We start from the raw sequence: 21194 nt of genomic DNA, 5'->3' as shown, positions 1-21194 counted from the left end.
GTCTACGGCGACCAGCCCGAGCCAAAAGAGTCGTCACTGCCGCCACGCTGGGGACTGGCGGTGGGCACGACTACCTCATTGTCGTCCCAGAGGTTACTGTCCTGGGGCCACGTCGATGTGCCCACAACAAGGGTGGGCTTTTGGTTCTGGGGTGACTCCCTGTGCGTCACAGCAGGGCTGGAGAGACCAGGCATCTGCACCGTCAGGGGCACCTCATCCTCGCCGTAACGGGGAGGGGGCGGGCTGTTGATCTGCTCGTAGGCCATGGTGTCTGGGCCAGTTGCCTTCTTGGTTCCAACATGCTGCTGCTGACGCGGGATACCCACAGTCGAGGCCGAACGTGACACGAGGCGTCCGCGCGAAGGCATGGGGCGCACAGGACGATACGAGACGACGGGTTCGTGGGCCGGTCGTAGGAGCTGGGGCGCGCCATCCATCCTGCCGCCTTTGAGGTCCAGAGCAGGGTCATTGTCGGCCATGCCCTCGCGCCATTCGATCATGCCCACCTCGACTGGGTCCCAGTTGTCCTTGCCACAGACCCTGCACTGGTTAGCAGACTCGCCTCGGGGTTTCCCACTTACTTGTCGAGGATGTCGCGGCGCGTGTACTTGTAGTTTTCGCAGCGCTCGACCGCCTTGCGTCGGACATCGCGGATAGCCACACGGACGCCGTCCGCGATTTCAGGCCATCTGACGCTCTCACCCTCATACCTGCGGTCGCAGCGGCGGGTAAAGGCATCGAGCTGGGCCAGGATACGTCGACCCCGGTGGTGGAACGCACGAAGTCGGTCCGCCTTCTCGTGAGGGGTCACAGTGGAGGGAATCGTGCCGATCAGAGGCACCGCCTCCATGTTCAGCGAGAGGTCGTCATTCAGCGCATGGTAGAAGAGGGGGTAGAGCTTCTGAAGCTGCGGATAGGTGTCGTTCAGTGCCCAGAGTGACCGCTCGCACGGCTCAATCTGGGGGACCTGGGACGGGGCCGGGGCCGGGGCTGCGGAGGAACGTCGGACGGGTGCCTTCTTCTTGCTACTTGGCGCCCTCGTGCGCTTCTGAGGGCGAAAGTCATCCTCCTCGTCCTCGGTGGGTGGCTCGGAGAGCCTTCCATTGAAGCTTGCCGTGGGGGACGGAGTGGTCCCGTTCTCAAGATCGGCGTACGAAGTGCGTCCCATCGAGGCGATCCGAGAAGAAGTACGCACGCCCGCTTGTGTGTCAGTGAAGACACGGTCGAAACGGAGGAAAACTTACATAGCTCTGCTCGGGTGCGCTTCCCAGCGGTCTCTTTGGTGGCCTGATGGTGGGGTACAGGAGACACCCGCTCAGCCTTCGAGTCAGTCACTGTTTTTATTGTTGGGCGTACCTTGGGTTCGGGGGACCCCTCCTCGTCGCTATTTCCATCGTCCTCGTTGTACTCCCTCTTGACCTGAGGTGGCTGGAAGGTGCTCGGGGGAATGGAGTATGAGACGGGAGAACCGGCCGCCAGGTGACCATAGTACGGCGGCTGCCTAGGCTGGTTGACGGCAGAAGGGCGTTCCTGGGGGTGGAGCAAGTGCTGGGCAGTTCGAGTGACCTCTGTCGTGGCAAGGCTGGTCTGGGAGTCACTGTGACTAGAGTGGACGGAGCCATACGCTTCCGTATCGGGCGTGAGTGAGTGGCTGTAGGCTGAAGTCGAAGCAGTCGAGTCGCGCGACCCAGAGCGGGACAGGGGGTACGCTTGAGCAAACTGTGCCGGCGGGTGGGCATGCTGGGTCTCGGTCACGTGTGTGGCCTCGAACGAGGGCGAGGAATACAACGGCGGGGTCGAGTAAACAGACTGCGAGAGCTGTTGGTGGACATTCGACTGGAAGGGTGGCAGAAGCTCGTGGCCCGCCATGGTCGAGTACTGCGAGAGGGAACCCACTGTTGCCGGGCCAGGACGAGCCGAGTATCCTGGAGATGGGAGGACCGGGTAGTCGGCACCATTCTGGGTGTAGGGAGCGTACTGTGTCGACGGTGGAAGGGGCTGCGACAGGAAGAACTGGTTATACACCGGCTGATTGTGATTGTAGGGCTGGGAGAAGAGGTGTGGAACCCCAGGGGTGTGAGAGGAGGCTGAAGCGTCGCCGCCAAGGTAATTGTGGTTTGGAGGGAGATGGAGCTCTGAGTGGGGATGATGACGATCAAACGTAGCGTGGGCAGCTAGAGACATTGTGAGATGGTGATGCGAGGCTTGGCGGGGAGTCGCACTGTCATAGAGCTCCAGGTGAGAAAACTGGCGGTCGAGTGTCGCGTGCGACCCCAGAGGCATTGTTGGGTTGTGATGCGAGTTGGGGCGAGAGTTGGAACTATCGTAAGATATCTGGTTGGGATGGTGGGACACCATGTTTTAGGAGGCTGTGACAACGGGTCGGGCAAGTACAGTAGTAGGCTGTAACACTACCAGTGTCAAGAGGCAAGCTTCAGGCTGTAACGTGTTAGCAGGTTCGGCTGGAGGGGTAGCGCGGGCGACTCACAGGGAAGATGCAAGACGGGTGTGGCACTGCCATTCGCAAAAGGTTTGTCCCGACACGTGGGTTGGCGCGTGGACACGATTGCAAAGCAAGTTGATGATGGACAAGAGTCGAGGGGGAGAGACGATCGGCCATCGTGGAGGGTTGTCATCGTCGCCCGTGGAGATAAAAGACGCAGTAGGGGGAGTGGAGTGCACAGCAAAGGACGGGGGATGCAGTGTCAGCTTCAACTCATGCGTGGGGTGCCGTGCTGGGCTGAAGCTCGTCCAGGCCAGTCGTTGTCGCCGATCACGAGCTGTCAGGTTGACTCACACGACTGATTGGTGATGCGGACAAGCAGGAACGAGTGTATCCAAGATGACCGAGAGCTGGAACGGTCGCAATCTCGAAGGCGGTCGGACGACGACAATCTCACTAGTCAAAGCCAGCAGAGGAGAAGATGAAAGATAAAAGGGTGATGGAAGCTCATGCGATGACCGCGGTCGGCGAGTTGCGGATGCACGAAGTCCCTTTGTGGCACCTGCTCGCTTTGGCCGGCGAGCGCGGTCGATAGGGCGGAGCTGGGCTCGACGTTTTGGGTTGGGGTGCTGGGCACAGGGGAAACCACAGGGGCGGGGTTCGAGTTGGGCTGTGAGGTGGGCCGAGCTCGTGTGTGGGTGTGGGTGTGTGGTGAAGTGTCACAACACACAAGAGCGGGATGGATGGCGGAGGGGCTTGGGGTGGCGCCGCGTCGATAGATACCAAGTGGGGGTTGTTTGGCTTGTTTGGATGTCACGAGGTGGGTTTGTGGGTCGACGCGTCGCAAGCCAGCGTGCTGTCACGTTTGTGGGCGTGTTTGTGTCGAGAAGGCGACCGATGCTTCTGCCGGTTGGAGGAAGACGAGTGATGGAGGTCCTTTCGGGCAAGGCCTGTTTTGATGAGAGTGTACAATGTTGGATGACGAGTGGGTCTAAAGGGGACGGGCAGCCCGAAGGTATGCCGGTGAAGGGGGGGTCCTCGGAGAGGGGGGAAGAGTGGTTTGTGATGGACAGGAAGGATGAGTGGGCAAAAAGAGTGTGAATGACGGGTTGGTGTCGTCTATTCCTTTTGCGAGATGGAGATGGAGAGAGAGAGAGAGGGAGGAGGGAATGTGGGTTGCAGTGTTGGGGTCTGGGACTGGGTCGATCTTCAAGTAGTCGCGTCGAAATCAGACAATGACGACTTTTTCCAGTGCCGTGCAGGGGTTTGTGGGTGGAGGAATGTCTGTGTGGTGTGGTGTGGGCTCGGAGCAGCGAGTGGGGTGTGAGCCGTGGGCCGTGGGCGGGCCAGGTCGAGCGAGGGCAGTGAGGGACGTGTGAGTGGGCTTGTGCTGCTGCCTGCCGGCCTGGTCCACGCTCGCTCGCTGTCGCGTCGCGGCCGAGCAGAGCCCTCCAGGTTCACGGTCGTCGTCGTGATGGATGGCATCATTCATGCCCTGCAAGTCATCTCGCGTCCGTCCTCCTCTTTCTTTCACGCTCGCCCCTCTCGTCGCTGACAGTCGCCGCTGTACCACCCGGTGGCATGACCCTGTTATCCTTGCTCCTGCACTGCACTCCCATTTTCTTTCACGCTCTTTCCCTCGCTCGCTCTTTGCTCGCCTCCTGCACGGCGGAGTCGAACTCCCGCTCGTCGTCGTCGACTGGGTGCACCTCCTTGAGAGGCCCGCGTCTGAGCGTCGCGTTGCGCCTCACAATGCGGTTCCTTGGCGCTACCTCGCTGCGTGCGCCCAGGGCTCAGGTACATGCTGTCCTCGTGGCCGGCCATGGTGGCCCGAGCGCAAAGCCATGGCGCGCGGGTGCAAGGGACGTGAGTAGTGGGATGCGTGCGTGTGTGTGATTGCCGCTCCCCCCGTCTTGCTTCTCGCCCGGCGCACGACCACTTTGGTCTCGTCGCTCCAGTCCAGCCCCTCCCCAGAAGCGCGCGCGGGCGCCCACCCGCGCTAGGTTGCGCCTCGCCGTGCGACGCCCTTGCGCCACTGTGCCCCGCCGCTCATCTCCCCTCTGACATGCGCTTCTTCGGATGGGGCGCAGTTGCCGGCGCTTGGGCCTTGTCGTCTTGCTCGGCTCTGCGCCCCTCCGCTGGCCTTCCGCAACGCGCCCTGCCGCACCTCGCCCAGTCTGTCTCTCAGGATCTGGATGAGGCGGCCAGTGCACGCTTCCCCCACCAGGAACAGTGACGCTCTCAACACGTTGCAAGGGGGGAGCAAGCCTTGGCTTGGTCTCGGCTTGCATGGCGTGCAGAGGCTTGGCCATGCCTGCATGCCTGTCCCGGGTGGCCTGCCTTGCGCATCCCCCCAGTTGCTTGTTTGCAGTGTGGATCTGGTCGGACGAGAAAAACAAAGTTCCATATGGCACCGGGCCGACGTGCGACAATCAATCGCCACTCGGCTCGTCATGCTTCGTTCCGCCAAGCCGGCAGCCACAGTGCAGCCACATTTCGTGCCACACTCCCGTGACCGGCAACAGCTTGTTTGACCTCGAGATCTCAGACATGCAACCCCCTCCACGACAAACAACAACAATGATGCAACATGCGACGCCAGCTGCGCCACGATGCCGACAGCGACCGGGCACATGACAAACATGGTACTGCATATGGTGTGAAACGTCCGTTACCGCGGTGATCACTGATGTACAACAGATTGGAGGGCATGGAGCGCTCGCGAACAAAGCGGGGCGTGGTGGGGCGCGTTCGAGACGCAGCCCAAGGCACGCTGGCGCTTGCGCTGGAGGGGATGGGTTTGAGGAGCTTGGCGGGGGTATGCGGACGGCGACGTTGTCGCGATGATGAATGCGAACCAGTGCAGCTGCGGCTGGGCGACAGACTGACTGGTCAAACGTGATCAGCAGGGCGGCCTGTGCGGCAGGGAGCGATCTGCTGGTCGTGGCGGTCGTGATGGGCTGTAGGGGTTTGGATTGGGATCGTGTTGGGGCACCAGGGTGGTTGGACGGTCGAGTCGACGACAGAGGCACGAGGCACGCTGATGTCGAGCAGAGGCCTCCTCGGCGGCGAGTGGTGCGCTCATGGGCGCGCAGGCCGTGTCACATCAGAGGCGGTAGGCGTTGTTGTGCGGTTGCGGTACGCATTGAAGACGCCATAGACGAGGTCGGCGAACTGGGGGCAGACGTGTTCGCTGGGTGGCGTGCCACCGCGCTGGTGGAGGGCTGCGGCCTGCGCTGAGCGGCGGGGCTGGCTAGCGGGCGCTGACAATGAGGCGGAGATGGGCATTGCGGGAGACGACGTTGGGGTTGTTGCTGCTGAAGAGGAGGAGGAGTTGCACGAGCAAGAGGAAGATGACATGGAGCGGTTGTTGCAGGCTCGTTGTTATGAAGGTCACCTGGGTTCACAGGCTATGTAGTTGTTTGCCGCTGGGCCTTGCGGTCAGGTGGGGTGGGGAGATTGGGTGGGGTGGATATAGCGTGGGGTGTGGTCGGAGCTGGCCGAGTACGGTTGTGGGGCTGGGACTAGTTGTTGTCGACGACGACGCCGATCAATCGACAGAAGTGGTGCAGAATGGCTGGATCAAGTATGATACAAGAGCAAGATGATCACCTCGGCGCTCGTTGTTATGAATGTTTCTGGCAATTGGGGGGGCTTGGAGGTGGAACGACGACATATGGTGAGCTCGTGTGCGGCGGCTCCACTCCATGATAAATCCATCGCAGGGATTTGTAGTGCAGCAGTAAATGATCGGATGAACCCGAAGTTGTATTGCGAGATATGGCGAATGGCGCGCCGTTGCCACCCTGGCCATCCCGGTTTTCGACGCGACTCGCTGACTGAAGCTTCGCACTGACAGAGCGAGGCTTCGCATTGTCTCGGCGACACTGCCGGCCAGCGAATCAAAAGCGGCGCAATGGTCAGCATGGCCGCGGGGTGCATCCGTTGGGCAGTATCGAGAATGTTCATGATGGCTTGCACGCGACTGCGCGCGACTGTGTGGGTCGTCGCTGGGCTCGACACGTGAGGACAGGCCGGGTTGAGTATGACGACCTCGCCGACTTCGGATGCGGGTTCCCATGGATGATCCCATGCCAAGGCCACTGACAGTGACGTGACGCAGTCTTCTCTTAGCTGACAAGCGAGGCTTCTGGGCGAGTCGTGGTTGCACCGCAGGCGTGCAGCTTTGTAGGCCGGAAGCGGGTGGACACGCCTAATGCCTTTTCGGCCCCGAAGAGATTCGCAAGTGGACGACGTATGGGCAGCGGCGGCAATTTGGCCAGCAGAAGGCAAGGCAATGACGAGCGATTCCAGATGAGCAGGTATAGGATATTGTGTAATAGGATATTACTCGAGTGTAATAGGAAATTAATCGACTGTAATAGGATATGAGTCGATGTTACTGTGCGGACAATGCGCGCTTTGTGCGACAGAGGCGCCTGCAACCGCCAGCTGGTTTACTCAGCGCCAGGAGTATTTTACCCTGACAAGACCAACGACCCATCCAGTGGCCGCGACACTGTTACGAAGCAAAGCACTTGGACTTTTGGAGCACCTCTCTCTCGACTCGACCTCCTTCTCCAACAGCATTATCTGCATTACACCTCGCCTCGACCCCTTGAACAGGCTCAAAACTCTGCCTCCCCCCACCCACTACCCCCCACTCTCGCCCACCACAATGACCGCCCAGTCCAAGCAGGCCGTCGTCGTCGGCTCGCTCGACCGCGCAGACGACTACCAGCGCATCCTCGGCGAGCTCAAGGCCGCCCAGGCCAACGTCTCGAACGAGATGGTCGACCGCATCCTCGACAATGGTGAGACTGAGCCGCTGGGCACCTTGTCGGCGACGTTGACTGACCCGCTCCAGCTACCACCTTCCCCGCCACCCCCATCTCCATCCACCTCGTCCTGCCCCTTCCCCTGCCCACCGCTCTCTTCGCGCGCATTCCCGCCTCGACCGAGGTGTTCGTCCACCTCCCCCAGGGAGCTGCTGCCGACACCGTCTCGGCCGCGTTCACGCAGAGCGGCTTCACCGCCGGCCCCGCTCAGGTCTCGCCCTCGGTCGTCGCATTCGTCTCGGCTGCCGGCGCCGCTGCGTCTTCCTCGTCGGCCCCTGCCGCGCCTGCCGTCAAGCTCGCCGCACGCCCCCTGGGACTGAAGCGCAGCGCCAACAAGACGGCCAAGGCGGCCATCTGGGCGATCGACTCGCCCCTCCTCGCCGACAACGGGCGCTCGCTCCTCACCCCCGAGGACAAGCTGCGTCCCGAGTGTGTCATCCCCGACGGAGACGGCAAGAAGGTCAAGCGCAGGCGCGCGTGCAAGGACTGCACCTGTGGCCTGGCCGAGATTGAGCGCGAGGAGGAGGCTCAGTCGTCCGCCGCCATCAAGGAGGCTCAGCGGGCCTTCTTCCTCGAGGGCGACGACGACATCCCCGATCACGTCCGCAACGCTACCATCGGCGTCGAGGGTGTCTGGCCCACCGAGTTCCGCGCCGAGGCCAAGAAGACGAGCTCGTGCGGAAGCTGCTACCTCGGTGACGCTTTCCGCTGCGGCAGCTGCCCCTACCTTGGTGAGTTGGTTGGCTTCCCGAATGAGCTCTGCTAACCGACCCAGGCCTCCCTCCCTTCAAGCCAGGCGAGAAGGTGCAGCTGTCGATCGGCGACGACCTCTGAAGTCCCTGTTCTTCTTGATCTTGTGTGCTCTGATCTGAGCCTCTGTTGTAAAGACAGCCGAGACAATCCCGCAGTGATTGAGATCTCTCGGCTTGTAAAGCCCAAACAAAACCTCGTCGGCGTGTATCACCAACCGCTAGATTAGAATCTACCTGCATCGTAGTGTGCCATGTTACTATAAACAATCAAATGCGAGGACGGGGAGGGCGGCGCAGACGAGGCAGGGCAACTGCTAACGATGAGATGGTCGCATCTTCTACACACACTACGGGCCTGAAGCCGCGTTGTTCCCAAAATCTATCTACAGCACACGCTCGAGCTTGTCGGCGATGTCCTCCTTCTTTGCCTCCTTGGTCTCATCCTCCTTGACCTCAGCGCCGACCTGCTGCACCTTCTCAAGCTCGTCGAGGATGAGGCGGGCGCCGTCGACGATAATCTCGTGCTCGATCGAGTGTATCCTCTGCTCGAGGTCCTCGATCTTGTCCTCGGTCTTGATCTCGACATTGCGGACCACGAGCGGCTCTCCACGGTCGACCTCCTTGATGACGCGGTGGATCATGACACCAGTGTGCTTGATCTCGTCCTTCTGGAAGGCCTCGAACGCGCGGCCGATGGCGTTGGCGCCGTCAAACGCGCCGGGCAGCGCGGGGTGGAGGTTGATGCAGGGGATGGGGAACACCTGCTTGAGGGGCGGTGCTGGGAGGGCCGCGTCCTGAGGGTGGAGCGAGGCGGCGGCGGGGTGGTGGGGTCCGGCGGCGTCCGCAATCTCCGTCTTTGTGGGCGGGGGGAGGGCGGGCGCGGCGGGGGGCGGGGTCGTGCCGTTGAGAATGTCGAGGAACGAGTCGGAGAGGATGTGCATCCAGCCGGCGAGGACGACAATGTCGGGGCGCGACTCGAGGACGCGGCGCGCGACCTCTGCGTCGTAGTCGACGCGCGACGACCCGGGGTTGCGGTTCAGAAAAGTCTTGAGCGCACAGACCGAGGTCGGGACGGGTGGGGACGCGTTGGCCGCCCGCTGCAGGCCGTACGCGTTGGAGCGCGACGACAGGACGTAGGTGACCTGCGCGTTGGGCAGCCTCTCGGAGAGCGAGGCATCGAGCAGCGCCTGCAGGTTGGAGCCTGGGGGGTGTGAGTCTGGGCCGAGGGGGGTGGGGGGAGGAGTGGCCTGGCCTACTCACCCGAGCCGGAGATGAGCACCGTGATGCGACGGATGCGCTTCTCGGGCGTGATGGTCTCGGTCAAGGTCGGCATTGTGCGTTGGGCTTGTGGAGAGCGGCGCGGGGACACCAACTGTCCAAACGATGCTGTTGTCGGCAGTCGTCGATGTCGGTCGCGCAACTTTGTGTCGGATTATCATTATCGCATAAATAAGAAGCGTCGACTTGAAATTACTAATGACGTGTAGAATTTTGCTATAAGCTCTCGACTAATCCGCCCGACGGCAGTCAGTCCACCCAGCCAGCCCACTCTCCTCTCTCATCTCACACCGGTCGTTGTCCGTTCACCAAAGACGACACCTACTCCGACGACAGCGGACGGCCGGCTACAGCCCCTACCACGACCCCACCACGCAGCAGCAGCTTCATCACAGGGCGCGCTACTCCGAGCTCTTCTCCCTCGCGCGCCCTCTGTCTGACACCCGAGCCCCAGCTCGCCGCTGCTTGCTGACAGGCTGGCTTCCGGAAGCACACCGCGGCAGACGATCCGCTCGCTTCTCGACCGACCGCCGAGCTCGCTGCTCGCTCTAGCGGACCATGGGTCGCTCAAAGCCACGCACCAACAAGCGTCCGCCACCCAAGCCCAACCGCCGAGGCAACACCACACCCAGCCCAGCACCGGGTACTGCGGGCTCACCGCCGGCGGCCAGCGGCGCCGCCCCGCTAGCTTCGCCTCCGTACTTTGACCCTGCGACCACGCCGCTCTTTCCGCCAGCGTCGGCGCTCGACCCGACCGACCCGTCGTTCTCGTCGGCATTCCAGAGCTGGTCAACGTCGGCGCTATCGCAGCTAGGGCAGCTGCCACGGCTTACGCCATCACAACTATCGGCAATCGCAGGGGCAGCGGCCGGCGTGGGCGATGCCGGGCTCTTCAGTGTCGCCGCGGCCGGCGGAGGCGTCGGCCTCGGCGGCGCACCGGGCCAGGGGCTCCCTATCGACCTCCCTGCAAGCTTGGCAGCGCTATTCGAGGCCAAGCTGACGCTCGACCGGGAAAAGGCAAAGCTCATGAGAATGCAAAAGGAGCTCAAGGGGTACCGGGAAGGCGTCGCCGCCGTCGGAGGCGCAGCTGCTGGTGTTGGAGCGGCAGCACCACCAGCGGCGACAGCAGCCAAGGGCAAGGAACGAGTAGAGCCTTTGCCTGTGGAAGACGAGCTGGGCGAGTGCACGTGCGGACGGAATGGGTAAGCAGGGAGCCGAGTTCGGGTTCTCGAAGAAGACTTGCTGACTTTTACAGGCACTCGCACGAGTACCCTGCGTCGACGCACAGCGAGTCGGACGAGTACTACTACTACGACACGGAGGAGGAGTGCTGCGACTGCTGCTCTCACGACCATTCCTATGTCGACTGTGATCACGAGCCAGGCGACTGCAATTGCGACATTGCCGAGATCGACAACGACGAAGACATTGACGACGACGACGACGCGCATGGACACCAACACCATCACCATCACCATCACCATCATCACCACCACGGCGAGGTCGACTCGGACGCTGACGAGTACGAGTACGACGACGGCGGCCATGGGCACATGTGCGACCACCATCACCACCATGACCACGGCGGGCACCGCCACGTGCCGAGTGCCGAGGCTGCGCTGGCGGCTGCTGCCGCCGACCTGTCATTGTACCCGGCCAACGGGAGCAGTCTGGCGCAGCTGGCGGCGAGGGCGACGGCGGTTCAGCAGCAGCAACAGCAGCAGCAGCGTGCGCCGCCGCAAAATTCGTCGGCGCCCGGCGGAGGTCGCAAGCGGCTTGCAGAGGACCCCGAGCGCATGGTGAGTCGCCAATGCAAAGTCCTGAAACGAAACCCTGCTGACGCACTGAAGGACGAGGCCGTGCGCGAGCTGTTCAACTGGATCAAGGCGGTCGTGTGGACGATTGAGCAGGCTGCGATTGTAGCCGGGCGGCGGGGGTGGACCGCTGCCGAGGCGCGATAGGCGCGGGGTGGGGGTGGGCAGGCGAGGCAGGCGTGAGCCGTGCCGTCGCATGCTGCGGCGGCGCCGACGCGAGCCGAGCCCGAGCTCGCCTGCCACGGAGCTTCGGCTCCACCGTGACCACGTCGCGCCGTGCCGCCCACATGCCTCGATGTGCCACTGCCCCTGCTTGCTTTGAGCTTCGAGCTTCTCGCCAAGACAGACCCGCATCCACGCATCTGCGTGTGCGCGGGCGAACCTCTGGAACCCATGCCCTGGGCTGTGGGCTTGTGCCGTCGGGGTGCCCACCGCCCACCACCATACGCACGCACGCACTGTACCAACCTACCATACCATCCACGTATCATCCGGCGGCGCGGGCGCGCGGCCGGCACATGCTGCAGTAGCCATACCACATGCATTGTCATTGCACTGAGAGTCACGCGAGCCGCGAGCGCAGCGAGCGGCGAGCATGAGGGGGAGTAGCCGAAGCGAGCGCGATCGGCTGGGGGAGGTGCCACGGCCCCAACTCGACCTACGCGTGCGCGTCGACCCCTCGGTGTCGCCGCCACGCCTCCGCTTATTGATTTCGCACTTTCGCATTCTCACTCCCACCATCCCACCCGCCCTCGGACCGCACGATAATGTCGTCGTCGTCGTCGTCTTCCCCGAGCGCAACTGGAACCGGAACTGGCCAACGCAGCCGGCCCGCCCGTGCCACCCCGGCCACCCCCTCGCCTCCCCCTGCTCCCGACTATGGCGCCCGCCCAGCGCCAGGCACTTTCGACGAGTTTATCGCCCAGGTCGACGCGACGGCCGACGCCGGGGGCAGTGTCATGGTCGACGCAGACCTGTACGAGGAGGTGTTTGCGAGGCTGCCTGTGGGGTGAGTGAGCTGCGAGCGAGCCGCGAAGCGGCGAGCGGGCGGCGAGGCGGGCGGCAAGCAGGCCACAAGCAAAAGCAACAAGCAACCAACAACAACGTTGTCACCACCACCTTGCACCCCCTTGCCATGCCGCGCCGCCTCCACGCGCTCTCGCTGCGCCGCTTCGCGATCCGGCCCCCGACCGCCGCTGACAAGAAGAGCAGCGTCGGCGCGCGCGACGCCTTTATTGCCGGCCTGAAGCGCCCCGCGGCCCCCGTGCAGGCCGACGAGGCGTGCCCCGTCTGCCTGCAGACGCTGGCCTCAATCGAGACAGAGGAGGAGTACGCGCTCGCGAGCGAGAGCTTCTTCGGCGACCCCGACGCGCTGGGCCTGCGCGCGCTCCCCTGCCCCGCGCAGCATGTGGTGTGCGCCCGCTGCGCGCGCGAGTGGCTCACCCGGGTGAGTGTCGGCGCGAGGCCCCCGCTGACGACCAGAACAACTCGTGCCCCATGTGCCGCGCCGTCGTCGACCCCGACGCGCCGGCCCCGCCTGGCACTACCGCCGCCGTCATCGAGCGCCAGCGGCACAGCGAGAACATGCTCGCGCTGTTCCAGGGCCTCTTTGGCCCCCGCAGGGCACCGTCCCCGCCACGAGACGACAGCGGGCGCGAGTCGTACGCCGGCATGTACTCGTAGTGCGAGGCGCGAGCGAGCGGAGCGAGCGAGCAAGCAAGCGCCGACTCGTAGCGAGCGAGCTGTAGTTGTATCATCTGGTAGGGTTCACCAAGAACGAGCACGAGGCAGGATCAGATCACACGACCGAGAACATAATCGTCATGCATTATTGTCAAGCTGCTCTAGACACGCCACGCCTAAGCCGCCTTGCCCTGTGCAACCTCGCGCAGCCCCGCAAGCACCTGCTCCGGTGTCTGCCCCTTGGCCCACCAGAACCGCGTCAGATCGCCGTCCTCGTCCGCCTCGGCCTCGCTCCCCTCGGCATCCGCGTCCGGCTCGAGCAGCCCAGCCTCCGTGTTGAACCGCTTGTTCGGGCGCGCGTCAGCCGACGACACACCGCGCTTGCGCTTGGCCAAAAACGACAGGTACTCGAGCGAGTGGGGTGCCGCCGCCGGCACCTCGATCGCACCCTGCGGCAGAGGCGTGCCCGAGAACCAGAGAACCGCGTTCCGCGCATCCTGCTCAAACAGGCGTGCTGCGTCATATCAGCTTGTGTTCCAACTGCGCGACAACTCTCCACTCACCAGTGTCTGGCGGCAGGTACTCCTTCATAGCGACCTGCTCCAACACCTGCGGCCCTCCCATGGCCAGCGCAAAGGTGAGGGAAGCCCTTGCCGGCGCCTGAGCCGCGGGGGGTGGGCGCTGCCACTGCTGGCCCGGTTGTCCGGGCTGAGCGACAGCCCGGTTGGCACCGGCCTGGGCGGCAGCAGCTGGGCTTGGGTAGGCAGGCGCACCTCGCTGCTGAACCTGTGGCGCGCGGGAAGGGCCAGCAGCTTGCGATGGGTGAGGGGCCTGGGCGTAGCCACGCTGGGCCGGCGTCGCAGGGTTGACAGCGTGCTGCCGCGCCTGCTGCTGTGCCTCAGCAGCACGCCGAGAGGCAGCGGTTGGCAGGCCATATGCGGCAGCAGCCTCCTCCTCCTCATCATCTGCAGGCGTAGGCTGGCGCTTGGGTCGGCCGAGCGAGCCTGTGCCCTGCACACCCATCAGGTATGGCGACTTGACCTTGGTGAGCGTGATGGGGCGCTCGTAGGGAACAACAGATGCAGGATTGCTGGCCCTGATCTCCTCTGGAATGACGACCCTCCAGTTCTTGATGGCGATGAACAGGTTCGCCTTGTCGATGTAGCGAGCACGGCAGACGTAACGAGGCCAGCCGGGGAAGAAGGCAGGAGGGATGGGGCGTCCACGCACAGCGCTGTCTACCGGCTGGACAGCGACCTTTTCAATGATGTCGGCCACGGGATGGTCACAGAAGTTGCCTTGTTTCGTCAGCTCCCGTGCGCGCCCACAGACGACGTACCTGTCTTGAACACCTCGTTCTCAAAGAATCCCTGCTCGGCAGGATGCACAGTCTATAAAGTCAGCCAAGCACGAGCAAGCTTCCTCACCTCCTCAGCCCGCGAGTACCAGCAGACGGTCACGTGGTGTGTGGCCAGGCCCACCGTGGGTACGAATGTCTTGAAGATCTGGCCCACAATCGGACGCGCACCACTGTCGGGGTTGATCAAGTGGACGTAGTCGCCTATAGGATGTTAGCAACTCGTGGCTGCTGCTGCCGCCGCTGCTAGAACTCACCGGCCCGGTACGACACACCCTTGTGTCGGGCCTCCTCGGTGAACTGTCGGTCCCGCTTCGGGATGCGGGACGTAGTCACAGCATACCCAGTCTCAGCCGCGGGGGCGCTCCCAGGGCCGTAGGGCAGAGACGCGAATCGGGTCGCGTTGGGGCCCGGTACCGCTTCCTTGAGCTCGAGTGGGTACGGAGCCGTGAGCGCGTTGTAGAGGCGCTGGAGGGTGAGGACCGCGCCGTACTCGTTTGAGCCCGGCTTGAACCAGCGCCGGGCCTTCTCAAACAGCCGAACCATGTCGAGGTCAAAGTCACGCAGCGTCGCGTACTGGCCTCCCTGGGCTGCAGACAAGATGGCACTGAATGACAAGGGCGACTGCCGAGTGAGCAACTGAACCTCTCGGCGGGTCTTCGACTCACCGACGAGGGGAGGAAGGGGATCTCCGTCACCGCTGGGACCCGGTTGAAGACCTCTGAGAGCACGGCACGACTGACAAACGTCAGCAAGCTGTCCGACTTAGCCTTCTCCACATACCTTGGGTCGGCATATCCTGCAATAGCTTCGGCGACAGCACGGATTCGCTGCTTGTAGCTGGTGGTGGCCAGTGCCTTGCGCTCATACTCTGGCGCCGACTCGCCCCACCAACCACTGCCCAGCAGGCCACCGGGCGCGGGGTCACCTGGCAGGACCGTCTTGGGTCCCTCGAACAGGGGCAGCTTGGCGTCCACAACGGCGACGATGCGAGTGTCGGCGTCGGACAGTGTCGAGGTGCTCGGGGGTACGGCGGGCTTCACGGGCTCGGCAGGCTTGCCCTGGCCACTCAAAGACGCCCTCGCTCCACGCGTCTCGCGAGTCGGTGCAGGCGTGGGCGGGACAGCAGGTGTGGGCGCAGATGCTGGCGCTGCAGCCTCGGGGCGAGGGACTCGGAGGTGGATCACGGGCGGCGCGGCTGCTGGCGTAGCCGGAGTAGGGGTGGCCGACGTGCGCTCGCCCTTTGGCTTACGGCCACGGGCCGCCTTCTGCGTTGGGTCTGCAGATGCGAATATTCCCTCAGCGGCACGGGCGCGCCATGCTTCCTTGGCCTGATCCTTGGGAGAGTGTCAGCAAGGCGCCGAGGGATAACAAAAGATTGCCCACCTCAAGCTTTTGGGCGTCGTTGTAGACCATCGAGTTCTCTTCGTTATCTGCCTTGTCAGCTCAGGCCTTGTCTACTATCTCATCGGCTCACAGTGCTTGGCGTTGAGGAAAACAAGCTGCAGCTGCTTGAAGAAGAGCTCTGGAGACGCAAAGCCTTGCTGCCCCAGACGCGTCTGTGATCTGGTTAGTCGCGTCCTCACATCCACGCCGCTCGCCGGGATGACTGCTCTCCAGCCCATCCCAAGTCATGAATCAGTCAAGACGTACAGAGATTTGGTCCAGGCACTCTGGTTCGGGGATGGTTTCGTAGTAGTCGGCATACTCGTCCTCGTCAGGGAGCTCCCGAAAGATGTCACACATCCGGCGGCTTTCGATTGTCAGCGCACGTCCGATATCCACAATCGATATAGGAATTGAGCATGACGGCTGAATCTCACGTCGCCCCCATCTGCAAAGGACACTCACCTTCCGTCCTTGGCCTTGTAGACGCCGTCGAGAATGTCCCTGCACGCGTTCCACTGTGCTTCTTCCATCCCGCCATCCTTCTTGCCCGGATATGCGGCGGGCACGGTGGTCTTGGCTGCGGCTGCGCGAGGGTGAGACCCACTTTTGCGCGGCATTTCGACGTATTGTGTTGGATGATTAAAACGATGGGCTAGAGACGAGTGTGGGAGGTGATGATTGTGTCGAGACGCGACATGCCAGCCAGCGATTGTGTATCGACTCGGCGGAAGCAAATCTCATTTGTCAACAAGCTCCCCACCCATAAGGCACTTGGCTCGATATCCTCCTGGCCTGCCTCCTCCTGCTCGCCTGCAACTGTTTGCCAGACGTTTCATGAAATAAATCTATGCTGCACATAGGCGGCCCTACAGACCAATCTATGGCACTTTCATAACCCTCGGACGGCGCAACCTTGAGATACCAATCAACTACCCACGCCCCAAGGTTTGTTCTATCGCGCCCCCATCGACTTGGGAGCAATTTAGTCGCGGTCAATGTAAGCAATCTCGAGGTCGGAGGGGTCCGAAGGAACCGAGAGAATGCGGAGAGTGTTGGTCTGCACAGCGTCAGCTCTGCTCGCTGTATCGAGGCGAGGGGTGTACTCACGTGGCCAAGACCACCCTTCCAGCCCTGGACGGCCATGACGGTAGCCTCAGGCTTGACAATGTTAAGCTGGAGAGCGACCTTGAGACCGAAGCTGGGGCGAGGTTAGATTGGGTCACACGGCTTGTAGTCAACGCACCGGATACGGTTGTCAACGTCGATCTGCCACTTCTCCATGGGAACGCCACGGGGCTCGGGGTAGTGAACGGGGTAGACACCACGCGAGAGGTGGAGCTGGCGAGCGGTCTGCTCCTTGCGGGTGACACAGATGATGGGGCACGAGGGGCGGTACTTGGAGATCAGGCGAGCCGAGACACCCGAAGTCGAAAGGACAATGATGGCGCCAGCGTCCTGCTCAATAGCGGCGGCGACAGCGGCGAGGGCAAGAGTCTCGGCGGTCTCAGTGGGACGGGGAGCGAGCTGACGAAGCTGGTCGAAGAGAGGGCCGTAGGCAATAGCGGACTCGGCGAGGAACGCAGTCTCGGCCATCATGGAGACTGGGGCGCTGTCAGCAGCGTCCCAATCCGCGGTTTGACAAGATACTCACCAGCCTCGTAGGGGTACTTGCCCTTGGCGGTCTCGCCGGAAAGCATGACACAGTCGGCACCGTCAAGGACGGCGTTGGCGACGTCCGAAACCTCAGCACGAGTGGGGCGGGGGTTGTACTGCTCTTGTCAGCGATCTGCAGAAGAAGCCAGGGCTCAAACTTACAGTCATCGACTCGAGCATCTGGGTAGCACAGATGACGGGCTTGCCGGCAACGTTGCACTTGGCAATCATCATCTTCTGAGCAAGGAAGACCTGCGAGGCGGGGATCTCGATACCGAGGTCACCACGGGCAACCATGACACCATCGGCCTCCTTGAGGATCTCGTCGAAGTTCTGGACACCCTGCTCGTTCTCAATCTTGACAATGATCTTGATGCCAGCGCCCTCAGTGCCGAGGACCTTGCGGATCTCCTTGACGTCATCGGCCTTGCGGATGAACGAAGCAAAGATCATGTCAACGTTGTTGCGGACACCGAAGGCAAGGTCGGCCTTGTCCTTCTCCGAGAGAGCAGGAAGGTCGACATCGGTCTTGGGGAGGTTGACACCCTTGCGCGACGAAAGGTTGCCCGAGTTGAGCGACTTGACGCGGAGCTTGTCACCCTCGACGGCGATAACCTCGAGCGACAGGATACCGTCGTCGACGTAGATGAGCTTGCCGGGGGAGGTGACCTTGACAATGTTGGGGTAGTCCATGTAGATCTGCTCGGCGTTGCCCGACTCGGCGAAGGCCTTGTCGGTCGTGACCCAGAACTCGTGGCCGGCAGGGATAGAGACCTACAGACAGCATCAGCAACAGCGCCCCGCACGTCATGTATGCGCCACGCCAGGCCTTAGTTGGCCTTGGTAGAAAACTCACGTCGGTGTCGTTGGCCATGATACCAGTGCGGATCTCGGGGCCCTTGGTGTCAAGGGCAATGGCGAGTGGGCGGCCGTTGGGGCTCTGCTTGGCGGCGGCACGAGCATTGTCAATGACCGACTGGTGGTACTCGTAGGAGCCGTGCGAGAAGTTCATGCGAACTGTGTGTTTAGGGCGTGTCAGAAACCCGGGGTAAAGGGCAACGTGCGTCAGCACATACCAATGTTCATGCCGGCGTCGGCGAGCTGGATAAGCGTCTCGACATTGTTGGTCTTGGGGCCAATGGTAGCAATGATCGAGGTCTGCAAGTGTTAGGGGGACAGGCAAACAGTCAGTCAGTCGTTACTCACCTTGCGGAGGAACTTCTGCTCGGGCTTGAAGTCGTCAAAGCTGGTCGAGAGCGACGCGAGCCAAGCGATTTGGGATCCAGATCCAGAAGCCATGTTTGTAGAGCTGCTGCGGGTCGCGACAGGGGAGACGAAGCCGTTAGCAAGGTCGAGGGTGGAAGCGTTGCGAGAGAGGGGGCCAGAGGTGGAAGAGAAGGGAGGCGAGAGGGGGGTACGTCCAGAAGCCATAGCAGCCAGGCGCGGTAACTATACACAACAGTGAAGGAGAGTGATGGAGTGAGGAGAAGAGAGAGAGAGAGAGAGAGGTGGGAAAAGTTGTTGCTGCCAAGGAGGATGGGTTACGCCATGAGGGTTGGGAGAAATAATCACCCCAACCACGTTTGTCCAATCCGAGCAGGGCAAGCGTGCGGCAATGGAAAGATATCTCGAGGGGGCGTGTCGGTACTCACACGTTTGGGTGTGGGGGGTGGGGGAAACGACTGGTGACGTTTAGATAAACTGCGACGGGGCCTGGTGTCTGTGGTCAGCGACGAGGAGTGGGCTATCGTTGTGGGCGAGGACGACGTGTACGAGCTCGTCCAACGTCCTTGCTTTGAACGGTCCGTGATGCTTACAGGCAGAGTGATTGGGATTGGGGAAGCGTGGGGAAGGCGAGTTGAGAGGCTAAGTTTTGGGTGGACAGGATTTTGTGACGAGGGGTGGGTGGGTGGGTGGGGTGGGAGAGAGAACGTCGACGTAGCGCGTCAAGCGGCGGCCATCCAGCCAGCCAGGCGGACCCAACTGCCGCCGCCCCTTTGCGCCGCCTCCTCGCGTCCGCCCTGCCTGCTCGCCGCGCGCGCCGCCCGGTCGCCCACCGACCTGCATCATGCATTCCATCCAGGGTGATCGCGCCCGTGCCGCGAGGCCGCAGGCGAACAGGCGAGAAGGCGAAGTGAGTGCAGGAGCAGGCAGCAGCACGAGCGAGCGGGCGCGCGCGCACCTCTTGCCCCGCTCTGCGCTGCTGCACTGGCTGGTGCTCGCCCAGCGGCGCGCTCAGGACGACTGATACGAGAGTTCAGGCTCCACATTGGTGCACGGGCCTTGTACGCCTTGTGATTGGCCAGTCGACCCATCCCCAAGGCTCTTGCCGCAACAGACCCTGAGCATGTTGCCGCACAGCAGCCCCCGCCCAGGAACATTTACCAGCCAGGCGCCAATCGAGCTGCTCGCCGCAAAAAAAGCCCAGTCGGCCCAGCCAGCCCTGCCAGCCAAACCAGCCAAACCAAACCCTCCCCCACTTTTTCGATAACTCGATCCCTTAAGCCATCCATCTACAACCGCCGCCCGTACCAACCTCGGTGCACTCCGGTCCGACCAGGGACACAGCACGGCCACATGGAGTCGGGCGATACTCCGTGATCGGAGGAGGGTGCCACGTGTGCCACGTGGAGGACAGCTCGAGCAGCGGGATCAAAATGCTCCTCGACCCAACTCACCTCCACCTTGAAAATACCTCCGTTGCGAGTTCCAACTTCTCCGACCCCGTGAGTGAGAGCAGCAAAGTCGCGAGCTCGTCGGATCAAAAGTCGAAACCTCGTCGATTCCGCTCAACAACAACAAGCCGGCAGCAGCGAGACCGAGACGACGCTGCACCGCTGAACCCGACCGCATTCGAGGATACCCCCGGCACGTCGAAGTACCCCACACCCGACCCCTTTGCCCATCTCGCCTCCTCCCAACCCCTCCCAACCATGGTCACCCCTTCCTCCCTCACTGCCCTCCGCGCGATCGGCGCTGCCCGCACCGCCGGACCTTCCTCCGTCACCGCCGCATCGCGCTTCTTCAGCACGTCGTCGCCAGTAGCCGCCGCCGCCAAGAAGAAGACCAAGGCCAGGAGCAAGCCCAAGGCCAAGGCCAACCCCGATGCGCTGCCGGTCGACGCGGCCATCCGCGTGCTGCGTGCTCTCGAGATTGCCAACCCCGCGTCGGCATTCTCCCTCGAGGTCTTGACCAAGCCCAGCAAGTCGGGATCCGTCCTCCGCGGCCGCGTCGCCCTCCCCACCGACGCGCGGAAAGTGGCCGACACGATCGCCGTCTTCGCCGACCCAGCCTCGCCGGACGGCAAGGCCGCAAAGGCGGCCGGTGCTCACTATGTCGGCACCGAGGACCTGTACACCAAGATCCTGTCGGGAGCCGTCGTCCCCACCAAGGTCGTCTCGACCACCGGCGCCCTGCAGTCAGCGACCAGGACCCTCGCCCGTTTCCTCGGACCCAAGGGTCTCCTGCCCCAGACCAAGCGTGGCACGGTTGCGGATGGAGATGAGCTCGTTCAGATGGTGCGCGATATCGGTGGCACCATCGACTGGAAGTCGGACAAGTGGGGCTACATCAAGGCTCGTGAGTGGCAGGCTTGCTGGGCATTGGGTCGACGCTAACCATCGCAGCTGTCGCAAGGGTACGCACGCCGGCCGTGGAGGAGGAGCAGGAAGGGCTTTTCGCTGACACGATTCACAGATGGCGTTCGGTGCACCCTCCATCTCTGAGAACGTGCGGGCATTCGTCGACTCTGTCAAGGAAGTCTCGTTCCAGGCTGCCACCACCGAGGCGGCTCACACCCGCATCAGCCAGTGTAAGTCGGGCAGGACGCTTGACACCCCTTGCTAACATTGCTCAGCGTCGAACATTCTCCGCGTCCGTCTGGAGACCACCCACGGCCCCAGCATCGAGCTCAACGACGTTTTGTAGGGCGGTCCAGGGCGCAGTAACACATCTCATTATGCATGCATGAGTGGAGGAACTCGGGCT

At 62.6% G+C, this 21194-nt stretch overlaps 8 protein-coding genes across 8 annotated transcripts; 4 read left to right on the top strand and 4 right to left on the bottom strand.

The window, feature by feature from the left end:
- Window positions 1-2: 2 nt before the first annotated feature.
- Window positions 3-1869, bottom strand: Q8F55_000393 (uncharacterized protein; the record flags this gene model as incomplete). Its single annotated transcript, XM_069349046.1, has 4 exons — window positions 3-540; window positions 582-1200; window positions 1245-1287; window positions 1357-1869. The coding sequence occupies 4 exons, from the start codon at window positions 1867-1869 to the stop codon at window positions 3-5; spliced, it is 1713 nt and encodes a 570-aa protein (XP_069212590.1).
- A 5252-nt stretch (window positions 1870-7121) lies between these two features.
- DRE2 (electron carrier) lies at window positions 7122-8115 on the top strand (the record flags this gene model as incomplete). The annotated part of the gene is made up of 3 exons (XM_069349045.1): window positions 7122-7257; window positions 7311-8012; window positions 8057-8115. The coding sequence occupies 3 exons, from the start codon at window positions 7122-7124 to the stop codon at window positions 8113-8115; spliced, it is 897 nt and encodes a 298-aa protein (XP_069212589.1).
- Window positions 8116-8416: 301 nt separating this feature from the next.
- ade5 (Bifunctional purine biosynthetic protein ADE5,7) lies at window positions 8417-9366 on the bottom strand (the record flags this gene model as incomplete). Its single annotated transcript, XM_069349044.1, has 2 exons — window positions 8417-9234; window positions 9294-9366. 2 exons carry the CDS (start codon window positions 9364-9366, stop codon window positions 8417-8419), a joined length of 891 nt encoding a protein of 296 aa, XP_069212588.1.
- A 503-nt stretch (window positions 9367-9869) lies between these two features.
- Window positions 9870-11272, top strand: Q8F55_000390 (uncharacterized protein; the record flags this gene model as incomplete). The annotated part of the gene is made up of 3 exons (XM_069349043.1): window positions 9870-10513; window positions 10567-11110; window positions 11162-11272. 3 exons carry the CDS (start codon window positions 9870-9872, stop codon window positions 11270-11272), a joined length of 1299 nt encoding a protein of 432 aa, XP_069212587.1.
- A 620-nt stretch (window positions 11273-11892) lies between these two features.
- On the top strand, window positions 11893-12808 carry PJA2 (E3 ubiquitin-protein ligase Praja-2; the record flags this gene model as incomplete). The annotated part of the gene is made up of 3 exons (XM_069349042.1): window positions 11893-12134; window positions 12338-12572; window positions 12608-12808. 3 exons carry the CDS (start codon window positions 11893-11895, stop codon window positions 12806-12808), a joined length of 678 nt encoding a protein of 225 aa, XP_069212586.1.
- A 176-nt stretch (window positions 12809-12984) lies between these two features.
- Q8F55_000388 (uncharacterized protein) lies at window positions 12985-16171 on the bottom strand (the record flags this gene model as incomplete). The annotated part of the gene is made up of 11 exons (XM_069349041.1): window positions 12985-13322; window positions 13372-14106; window positions 14148-14199; window positions 14236-14369; window positions 14423-14789; window positions 14834-14903; window positions 14949-15502; window positions 15552-15598; window positions 15643-15724; window positions 15819-15918; window positions 16017-16171. 11 exons carry the CDS (start codon window positions 16169-16171, stop codon window positions 12985-12987), a joined length of 2634 nt encoding a protein of 877 aa, XP_069212585.1.
- Window positions 16172-16536: 365 nt separating this feature from the next.
- On the bottom strand, window positions 16537-18506 carry PYK1 (Pyruvate kinase; the record flags this gene model as incomplete). The annotated part of the gene is made up of 8 exons (XM_069349040.1): window positions 16537-16611; window positions 16662-16752; window positions 16798-17155; window positions 17206-17323; window positions 17370-17981; window positions 18064-18224; window positions 18284-18365; window positions 18414-18506. 8 exons carry the CDS (start codon window positions 18504-18506, stop codon window positions 16537-16539), a joined length of 1590 nt encoding a protein of 529 aa, XP_069212584.1.
- A 1634-nt stretch (window positions 18507-20140) lies between these two features.
- Q8F55_000386 (mitochondrial 54S ribosomal protein uL1m) lies at window positions 20141-21134 on the top strand (the record flags this gene model as incomplete). Its single annotated transcript, XM_069349039.1, has 4 exons — window positions 20141-20786; window positions 20834-20844; window positions 20904-21018; window positions 21064-21134. 4 exons carry the CDS (start codon window positions 20141-20143, stop codon window positions 21132-21134), a joined length of 843 nt encoding a protein of 280 aa, XP_069212583.1.
- Between the last annotated feature and the right edge of the window lie 60 nt (window positions 21135-21194).

Source organism: Vanrija albida (genome assembly GCF_041260175.1).
Source record: "Vanrija albida strain AlHP1 chromosome Unknown contig_1, whole genome shotgun sequence".
NCBI classification, from domain to species: domain Eukaryota; kingdom Fungi; phylum Basidiomycota; class Tremellomycetes; order Trichosporonales; family Trichosporonaceae; genus Vanrija; species Vanrija albida.
Note: the sequence above shows the minus strand (reverse complement) of the source record. Positions and strands in the feature narration are given on the sequence as shown.